The 10,581-nt window shown below is 49.5% G+C and overlaps 1 protein-coding gene and 1 pseudogene across 1 annotated transcript in view; both read right to left on the minus strand.

Annotated features, from left to right (window-relative positions):
• Positions 1–293: 293 nt before the first annotated feature.
• On the minus strand, positions 294–841 carry LOC101576523 (annotated as a pseudogene).
• Positions 842–6,487: 5,646 nt separating this feature from the next.
• Eloa (elongin A) overlaps positions 6,488–10,581 on the minus strand; it is a 12,949-nt gene continuing 8,855 nt past the window's right edge. Inside the window, exons 7-10 of the mRNA XM_023722445.1 lie at positions 10,036–10,216; positions 8,892–9,003; positions 8,115–8,287; positions 6,488–6,575 (exon numbers count right to left, since the gene is read on the minus strand). Of these exons, the coding sequence (XP_023578213.1) occupies positions 6,514–6,575; positions 8,115–8,287; positions 8,892–9,003; positions 10,036–10,216 (528 nt within the window). The 3' untranslated portion in view covers positions 6,488–6,513. The remainder of the gene's footprint in view (positions 6,576–8,114; positions 8,288–8,891; positions 9,004–10,035; positions 10,217–10,581) is intronic.

A 10,581-nucleotide genomic window follows, 5' to 3' on the forward strand; every position in this document is an offset into this window, starting at 1 on the left:
GGACCTAGAGCTCCGGCCACGGCCTCCCGCTGCAGAGAGCAGGGTGAGGGCGGCCTCTCGCTTCCCTCCTTAGCAGGAAGACTCTTCATGCTTGGATTACCCAAAGGCCCTCCTGCTCACACCATCACACTGGGCTTCAAGTTGTACCCTTAGCATTAAGGGACTGAGCTGCGTTATTTAGAGACCTTGTCTCAAAATAAAAGGATGTAGTTTAGTCAAAGGGTGTGGGTTCAATCCACAGTACTGAAAAAATACAAAGTGTGTGTGTTAATTTTTTTTTTTTTTTTTTTGGTTATAAAGTAAGTTTATTTCTGCAGAGGTGTCTTGTGTTTGTGCGTGGTGAAAAAGAGGAAACCCAGGTATTCAACCTCTTTGTTTTCCCTCCCAGAACCGCATCCCTAAGTCCTTAGCAGCATCATGCAGTGCTTCAGCATCTTTACTGGGGACCAAAGATGCTAGGACCATGAAGGGTCAGGCTGGTCACCAGCTGTTCAAAGTCACCCAGGTTCCAGGAAGGAGGTGACAGATTTTCAGGGCCAACAGATGACCTGTTGTCAGGGCGCACAGCCGCTTCTCCCTGCACGTGGGCCTGCAGTTCCAGAAGTTCTACGATCAGGCTTTGGTCGGTCCTGGGATGGCAGAAAACTTCCTGGTTGTCCGGGACCGGTCGGAGGTCGCTTACATCAATGGCCCCATGGGGGAAGATAGCGGAGAAGGCGCCCCCGAAAAGTGGACAGGCTCTTGTGGGCTCCATGGGCCACTAGGGGATGGGCTTCACATAGGTTTAAAAGAAATTCGTGTGACTGTGAGGCATCGCCTCACTAGGTTTTTCGCAGCGGCCACCGCCCGTGTGTGTTAAATCTTTCAGTCCATAATACTTGGGTCCGTCCTTCTTCCCCTCCCCTCCCCTCCCCTCCCCTCCCCCTTCCCTTCCTTTCCTTTCCTTTTTCTGTATACTCAGGCAGCCCAGGCCCAGACAGCATGCCTGAGAAACACAGATGTAACTATTGAAAACATTTTTGGCAGAATCAGCCATTGAACTCAGTTGCAGTGAGCTACGTCCCTAGCCCTCTTGAAAAAATTTTTGACATTTGGAAGGCTGAGGCAGGAGGATTGCCATGAGCTTGAGGCCAGCCTGCATTACATAGATAGACCCTGACTCAAAAAAAAAAAAAAAAGACACATAAAAAAATTTTTTTGAGGGGTCGGGGAGATGGCTCAGTGGAATAAGCAATTGCCTGGCAAGCGCAAGAGCCTGAGTTCCAATCCCCAGTTCCACCAAAAAAAAAAAAATTTATTTTGAAACAGGGTCTTAATCACTAAGTTGCTCAGATTTGCAGTTTTCCTGCCTCATCCTCCCAGAGTGCTAAAATTATAGACATGTGCTGTATTCCTCAGGAGCTGTATACCATTATAATACTTGGAACTTTCCTTAGTCTTTGAAAAGAGTCGAGGCAGTGGGCATTACAGAAGGAGAAGTCCAGCAGCCAAGGCAGGAGGATCACCAGTTCAAGGCCAGCCTGGGCAGCTTAGCAAGACTGTCTCAAAAAAGGGGGGTAGGGACCAGGGGTATATATAGCTCAGCAGCACAGTGCCTTGCTTGACAAGCACAAGGTCCTGAGCTTGGTTCCCAGTACCCAAAAACAAGTCCAAGAGTTAGCAGAGAGTGGACTGGGGATGTAGCCCAGAGTGAGGCCCCTGAATTCGGCCCCTAGTAACACACACACACACACACACACACACACACACACACACACACACACACACACATCCAGGGGCCTCTGAAAACAAACTCACATTCCCTTTTTTTGGTGGTGCCAGGGATCAAACTCAGGACCTTGCGCTTACAGGCAAGTACTTATTCCACTGAGTTATCTCCCCAGCTCAAAACTCAAGTTTTCTATTTCTCCACTAGTTAAATAACCAGGCAATGGGAAACTCTGGGATGAAGGCCTCTGTCAAGGTGATAAATCATAAATGAGGTTCATGATTTGGCGCGGAGTCAGTTCACCCAGCACGTTGTCACGTGAGCGGTGACGGCATCTTTGGCCAAGCATCTTTGCGTTGGAGATTGGCTCTGCTGCTGAAGCCTACCTGGGTACAACCACACCCTGGTACTGACTGCTCAGAGACTCAATTTATTTGGTACTTGATACATTGATGCAAAAGTTTTTGTCCCACCACTTGGTATTCAGTGGGCAAGCTAGAACCTGTTTACTACCTTTTTCTCTTTCTGAGACAGAATCTCACTATGGAGGCCAAGCTGGCCTCAAATTCACAGTGATTCTCCTGTCTCAGCCTCCCAAGTGCTGGGATGACAGGTGTACACCACCACACCTGGCTTCCCTGCCCTTTCCACCCCAAACAATTTCTGTGAGATTTGTCCTTTTGGTGTTTGTCATTCCTTTCTGGAGCCAGTTGCCAAGCGCTGCAGTACACCGTCTGTGTATTTAAGACCGTCAATGAGATGAGGGCCCTGCTTGGGCATCAGGCCAACGAGCACTCTGCTCGCGGTGTGACCTTCAGGTCTCCAGCTCCCTCTGCTTCAGTTTTTACTTTTTCAGTGGGGCCATCACTGTCTGCCTCCCTCATGGGATCTTCGTGACAACTGAGACACTGGAACCAAGACAGAATGCTGGCTGGGACCTTGCACGTACCTACCTAACGAGTAGGGGCAAGTTACTCCTCCCAGACCCCAGAGCCAGACCTAATGGCATTTCTGTGTTCCAGGGTGTAATACAGGTTCTGTCTCAGCAAATGTTGAATTAATGAATAAAGGACAAAGGACTAATTTAAAAACTCCAGGTACGATGCCAGGCTTGGTGGCATGTACCTGTAATCTTAGCCCTTAGAAGCTGAGACAGGAGGATGCCGTGAATTTGAAGTCAGCCTAGGCTGTATAATCAGTTCAGGGCCAGCCCGAGCCACAGTGAGACCCTATCTAAAAACAATCAGAACACCGAAACCCAAGTATAATTACCCGTCAGATACTGTGTTCTACAATTAGCTTTGAATGCATAGCGATTTTTGTAAGTGAAAACTAGATCCATGGAAAAACTGCCGAGCAAGATGGGACATGACTGTAATCCCAGCATCTCTGGAAACTGAGACAGGAAGATCCTATTTTTGAGGCCAGCTTGGACAATTTAGTGAGATTCTGTGTTTTAAAAAAAAAAAAAAAAAATCTGTGCAAACACATAGGTCAGTATGAAGGCCCTGATGTCAAGTGCCAGTACCACCAAAAGAAGAAAAAAGAAAAACCAAATCCAAACCATGTATGGAAGCCGGGGAGATGGCTCAGTGGAATAAGCGCTTCCCTGGAGTGCAAGGGCCTGAGTTCAATCCCTGGTTCCGAAAAAAAAAAAAAAAAAAAATGTATGGAGAGAGTGCTTTTTAAGAGAGGAGGGCTCATGGTCCACGAGGCGGAGTTAAGGTCCAACCCGCTTGGCGTGTGCAGGGCTGCAGGCCAAGTCCTTGGCTTGGCTGGCACACACTTAAGTTCCTACAGCTCACCCAGGACCAACATGGCAGACGCTGACACACCTTTCTTTACGTTCTTTTATTTTTTGGCAGAACTGGGGATTGAACTCAGGCCCTTGCACTGCCAGGCAAGCATTTATTCTACTGAGCCATCTCCCCCGGCCCCATTCTCTTTACAGCCCTACCAGGAGTCAGAGGGAGGACCTGCCTGGGCCCTTTGGCTCAGGCAGACGAAACTAGCCACTTGAGAGCCATGTGGCCTGGCCACATGGTGTCAGTGCCACAGTTCTCACGGTCCACGGGCTGCTGGCTCATCCACAGGCCTCAGACCATCACAAGGGGCAGTGCTGTCCCCACCAAGTGCTCTTACATCTGGGTCTTGTTTTGGGTTCTCTACCCGAAACGCCCCTTCCCAAGTCCTGCTACGCTACCAAGAGAAGCCCAACATCCCTTAAGGCCCAGCCCCAGGATCAAGGTTTCTGCCTCAGCCCAAGAAGCAGGTATTTATGACCAACTCTGTTCCCTAACACAAAAAAGACACAGAAAGTGAAGTGTTTTTTGTTTTTTTTTTTTATTTTTTTTATTTAGACATGGGATTCTTGTTTTTGTATAACTTATCTAATTAAAATATTCATCTTGGTAGTTACCACAAAAAAGTAACATAGAAAATTGTATTTACATTTTGGGACCAAAATACAAATGAAGAGCAGGGCAACCCCTTGCTCCTTCCCCTCCCACCTCCAAGAAAGAAAAGCCCCAAAGAACCTGCTCATCACACTGAGGATCACAAGGGGTTTGTCTGGAATTTGGTGATTCATGTGTAGTGTAGCACAGAGAAAGATTGCACGAGGCTTCACACAGAGACCAAAGGTTCCACATCGTCTGCACCTGCACCTGCCCTGCAGCCGCTTCGCCCAGCCCGAAGCTGCTGGCTCTCCAGGCCACACCCCTGGCATAGACATTCAGAGGGAGACAGGAAGAGCTGGCACTTTGCCAGAGGGGTTCATAGAAACCTGTATGTGCCCAAAAAGGGTACTGACGTTGGAATGGACAGATTTGTGTCCTTCCTTTCCCACTTAAAAGACCCCTACTAAAGGGGTCTGAATCATACACAACTGAACTTGAAATGGGAAAAACTGGTTCAGTAGCAAAGAATGAAAGACATAGTTGGGAGACAAGTTCAAGGTGACAGACACCTAGAGGAAGCTATTCCAGACAGCAGGTGCCTGGCACCTGATCCACCTGTTAATTTAGTTTCAGGTAAGAGGCTAATATTAGACCTGGGGACTGGGCTATACAGGATAGGGGTAAAACAAGCCATAGCAAGAGGAAGAATGCTTTACCCAATTCAGATACATCAAATTAAAACAAAGCAATACTTGTGTCCCACTGCAGCAGGCACCTGGCACAGCAACACACACCAAGGAATGCAGAGCCTGCGGTGCCCTGGAATCTTCCAGGTCAGCCTAGCTGAGGTCTCTAGGGCTATGGGAACGGTGGGCTCCAAAGTCTAGGCCTTCAGGGAGCTTGAGGAGGGCTCCCTGGCTGAGCTTGGCCGGCTGCCCATCATCTGGCCACCTATGCCCTCCAATTGTCTGTAGGTTTCTATGGTTGTACTTCTCAAGTTCCTGGCGTGTCCGCCTGCGTCACCACCACACGGTTCCTACTGGCCCATGTTCTTTGCCAGCCAGGAAGGAGTAGACAGTGCCCTCCTACTTCTGATCTTGCCTCTATGCCAAGCTGAAAGCTAAGAGCCTCCCCTCCCAGACTCGATGGGTGCCCCTGTGGCTCAGGTTCCTATGTGGCTCCTTCCTCCAGCCCTGGCACAGGCATTAAAGACGGGACTGCGCTGCGGAGCTCTCTGCCGCACAGTACACCGCTGCACTCTGGTCATGCCATCCCAGCCTTCAAAGGAGGAACAAAAACAAAAGCAATTTCCAACAAAGCACTGCAAGCTTAAAAAACACTCACTCCTAATGGCAACTCACCAGGATCAAGATTAAAGTGCTGGCTTTTAAAACTCCAAAGCCATGTTGAAGGCCGTATGAAAGGCCCTGCCATGTTTGTGGTGGTTTCATTTTCTTCCTGGGCTGGGGTGCACGGAGTTGGGGGAGGATCACTCAAAATTTGAATCAGAAACTGGAAATTATGAAATTGCTGATTTTATGCAAATTAATCTCTCAAGGTTCTGTGTCCTCTAGTGAGCCTTATTTAGAATAAAGAAACAGAGACTGAGAGACAGCTCAGCAGCTTAAGCACCTGCCTGGCAAGTGCAAGGTTCTGAATTCCATCCCCAGTATCAAAAAAGAAAGGAAAGAGAGAGAGTGAGCAAGACAGATTTACAAAGATGGTAGGACTCTAGGCTTTGCTAAGAGCCTCCCTAATAAATACAACTGAGTGGGTAGAAAGAGGCACCTGTGTAGAACTTGGAGCAACACTGAGGAGGGGCGCAGGGCCAGAAGCCCGCAACACTGCTGTCCCCATGCCAGGCCCCCCTAAGGACGAGCCTGACACCCACTCCTGGCCCAATACACAGCAAGCACCACACAGATTGCAGGGCTGCCCAGTCCTCCCTCTTGACAGTCTGCTCTGTAGAGCAACCTGGGATAGGGAACGGCTTTCATCTAACTTTAATAAAGGAGCTGGAAAAGAAAAGGCTGAATGTGTGGTGAAGGACAAAACAAAAACCCCCTGCAAAACCCTGGGGGTGATATAAATACAATCTGGGGGCAATATTTATTAAAACTATGACATAATAGTTTACAAAGGTTCTAATTAGCAACAAAAGTATAATTGACCTTAAAATCCTCAGTGAGCCTGAGGTTTCACATCGTCTTCAGAACCCTGCAGTGTGCTCCAGGCAGGGTGTGAGGCTGCGGCACACAGGGCCGACACCAGCACACGTGCAGGCCACAGAGGCCAAAAGCTGGCACAAAGCAAAAGACTCCGGTCTCCTCTGGAAGGCTCACTCTGCAGCCCCAATGTCCCTGTATTCCTGTCTCCCAAATTCCACCTGCAAGGCAGGTCTTCCGTTTATCGCCTGGAGAATCTATTCTTGAAAGCTTTAATCGTCTTGGCCATCATCGGGGCAACTTCTGCAAAGAGAAACGCAGCAGTTGTTCTAGACAGGAGATGCTGAGGCACACGCATAGCGGTGTACAGCCAAAGCCACGCCACGCCTGAGTTCTGGGCTGTGTGTGAGGCCAATACACAGAATGCTGCAGTGACAGCAACAGTACTCATGGACACTTGCCGAGGCCGTCAGGCGCCAGCCACATGTGCTGCAGCAAGGCCGACTGGCCAACGTGCCGCTGAGAGCACTGGGAATAGCAGGCCTGGAGCTCAAAGCCTGCTGACCCTGAAGGCTAATCTCAGCCTCACAAACATCCACACAGGCCCAAGGTGCTCCCCTCCCCGGCTCTGCCCAGTATGGCAACAGATCCACGCTGAGCTATGCAAACCCCGTCCAAGGAGGGCCAGATTGCCTCCTGCCTGGTTCACTGGAGTGCAGCTGACAGTCTAGGAAGCCCCACCCCACCAGCCACAGAGTGGCTAGGCAGTAAAGTATTTCTCAAGTGAGGCACCCCTGAGGTTACTGAAGCTAGCCTGTGCTACTAAAGCTAATAAAATATACAACAAACCCAAAGAGATATCAAAACTGTTTTAGAGGGGGGGAATTACCCGCTCGCCTCCCCCTCCTGTCCCTCTCTAGGACAGGAGCTTTCTTTCAATAAATATATTCTGCTCATTAAAAAAAAAAAAACAAAAACTGTTTTAGAGGGCCAGTCAGATAGCTCAGCGGACTAAAGTGTCTGCTTAGGCAGACTCAGGGACCAGGGTTCAATTCCCGGTGTGCTGTGCTGACCACCCCCGGGGCACACAGACATGGTGATTGAGACTGGGTGTGCTGGGACATGCCTAGTCTGATCTATGCAGTGAGACCCTGTACTAAATACATAAAAATATTTTTTAAAAAACAAACTAGAGGGCCGGGGAGATGGCTCAGTAGGATAAACGCTTGACTGGCAAACACAAGGGTCTGAGTTCAATCCCCAGTTCCGGGGGGAAAAAAAAAAAAACTAGAAACTAAGGCCTAAGACTATCATTTAGCTACAAGACTCCTCTTACTGCCTAGAGAAACATTTTTACATTTAGGTGAAAAAAGTGCCAAAATGAATGCTCAATATGATCATAACTTAAAGACGCATGTAGGGCTGGTGAGATGGCTCAGTGGTCTAAAGCACCTACTTAGAACAAGCTTAGGGGCTGGTGAGATGGCTCAGTGGTCTAAAGCACCTACTTAGAACAAGCTTAGCAAAGCACAGGGACCGCGGTTCAATCCCCCAGCACCACATGCCAGCCAGCCCCGCCCCCTGGTGGGCTGAGCTGGCCACACACACACACACACACACACACACACACACACACACAAATAAATTTTTTAAAAAATAAAATAAAGACGCATGTATAGCATGGACATGGACACAGCAGGAGAAAGGATGAATCTCAGGGGAGCTGGTGCCAGGCGTCCCACAGATGCCGCCTCCAGCACACAAGATGCAAGGCAGTGCAATGACGTGCAGAGGGGGTTCAAAACCAGTTCCAGTATCTTAGCAGGAAACCAGGTTACTTACTCTTCACTGCTGGTTTCCTAGGATCATAGCAGACAGTACTGTTGACCACCGGCGCCAAGTGGGTGCTGCTGGTGCTGGGGCCATCGTAGGCCGGCTCCTCTGGGCTGGAGTTAAAGCTGTTGCTGCTGGCAGAAACGTGGCTGCTTCCTGTGGTGTACGGGGCAGGCTTAATCCTACAACAGAGCAAAGCTGGTCAGCCCCGAGTGGGACGAGTCTCTCCCATCACCAGCAGCCTAAGGCCACTCCTGCAGGGTGACTCACTGTGGCTTAGCAGTGGACTTAGCACCTGGGCGCTAGTGGTGGCACAGACAGCTGCATCACCCTTTCAGAGTGGACAGTGGTCTGAGTTCGCCTTGACTGTTCAGCTGTCTGTACTTTGAAAGCATTTAGGGCTGTGGGTGGGCCTCAGAGGTACAGGACTTGCCCAGCATGCACTAGGTCCTGGGTTCAACCACAAAACCAAAATAAAAACCTAAAAACACTTAGGTGGATTAGAAGTGTCTCCGCATCCCAAAGATACAACTTCTGTTTAAATGGGAAAAAGGAAGGCATACAAAAACACTTCCACAGGCCAGACCTGATGCCAACCGCAGAGACAGGGACCTCATCCACATCACAGGCCCAAGCGGAGCCGGCCAAGGTCGAGCTCCAGAGCCCACGTCCCCACTGGCTGCTTTCACCCTCCAAGAGGGTCACTTCCTGCCCCTCCTACGCCCTCCCAGCTCTTGGAGCTCTCTTCCCTGAACAGGCAGAGGTCAGGCAGGAGCAGCATCTTACTTGACTTTCTCATGGACAGTGACTCCTCCAGTTCCAAACTTCTCCTGCCTCCGCCGAACATCGCGAGGTGGCTTGGCCACAGAGTTGACAAAGGCCATCTTTGCTTGCCGGCCTGTGGACCAATATGGAGATCAGTATCTGTCTCCTTACCAGGAGAGGACAGAAGAGAGAAGGAGGTGAAGGAGACATGCAAAGAACTGATGTGCAGTGTACATGTGCCAACTTCCCACGTATTCCATGATGCACTGCAAACAAGTACAACAGGAACAAAACTTTCAGGGCTGGAGAGATAGCTCAATGGAATACGTGACTGCCTGGCAAGCGCAAGGTCCTGAGTTCAAAAAAAGAAAAGAAAAGAAAAGAAAAGAAAAGAAAAGAAAAGAAAAGAAAAGAAAAGAAATTTGGGGGGTGGGAAGATAGCTCAGCGGCCTAAGTGCCTGCCTGGCAAGTGCAGTGTCCCAAGTTCAGTCCCCTGTACCACATGCCAGGCACCCTGGAATCCCAGGTATGCCATGCCAGCCCTGAAACCAGGCACGGTGGCGCACACCTGTAACCCCAGCACTGGGGATGCTGAGACAGGAGGATCACTATGAGTGTGAATTGCATAGTGAGACCCTGTATCAAATAAATAAATTACAAATATCTCCAGTACCACATACATACATACAATAAGTTTTTAAGAAATCAGCCTTCTTGGGGCCAGAGATATAATCAGTGCCATAGCACCTACCTGGCAAGTGGGAAGTTGTGAATTTGATTCCTGGTACAAAACACAAAAATCTGCCTTCATGAGCAGAGATGCTTAGTGACTATATGTGGGCTGGGTGTGGTACACACCTATAATCCCAGCATTCGGAGGCTAAGGCAGGAGGATCCCCATGAGTTTGAGATCAGTCTGCACTATATAGTGAGACTTTTGCCTCAAAACAAAAAAACCCTATAGGCTCATAAGGACCCGCACAATAGATTATCAGCCCTGACAATCCCACTATAAGGCAGCACTGGCTGGGGCAGAAGAAAAGCCCACCCTCAAAGAAGAGAGACACTTAGGGCCCATGGCCGTAGACCAGCCCAGCCCGCCAAGACTCTACTGCCAACCACAGTTCCCACCTGCCGGCTTGTGCCCAGCTACCCTTTCCTCTACCTTTGGGCTTGTTGGCATGCGCAGATCGGATATTCTTTGTCAGAACTCGTAGCCGCTGCTCTCGGGCATCCTGAAGCCGCAGGTACATCTCCCGCCAGGACTCATATTCTTCGGGTCTTTCTTCCTTAAAGTCTCGGTGACAATGAACTTTCCATAATTGATCTGTTTCTTCAATTAGAACCTGAAGCGAGGACCCGGGCATCATTTACATATAAGCACTCTTGCAGCTCTAAGAATGACCAGTTTCTTAATAATTTCTGTCTACATAGTAGTAGTAGTATATTAAAATACCACTAGTTCAGGGCTGGTGAGATAGCTCAGCACACTAAGCACAAGGACTGGGGGTTTGATCCTGGCACGTCCCGCTGGCTCTGCCCCGGGAGCAGAGCTGGCCAGTGCGACCAGGTGTGGTGGCACACGCCTGTAATCCCAGCGCCTGGAGGCTGAAGACAGGAGGATCACTACGAGTCTGAGCTGCGTACAGAGACCCTGTACCACATACATTAAAAGGTAAATAAAGGGGCTGGAGAGATGGCTCAGTGGTCT

Source organism: Octodon degus, unplaced genomic scaffold (assembly GCF_000260255.1).
Source record: "Octodon degus isolate 3935 unplaced genomic scaffold, OctDeg1.0 scaffold00092, whole genome shotgun sequence".
Lineage (NCBI taxonomy): Eukaryota > Metazoa > Chordata > Mammalia > Rodentia > Octodontidae > Octodon > Octodon degus.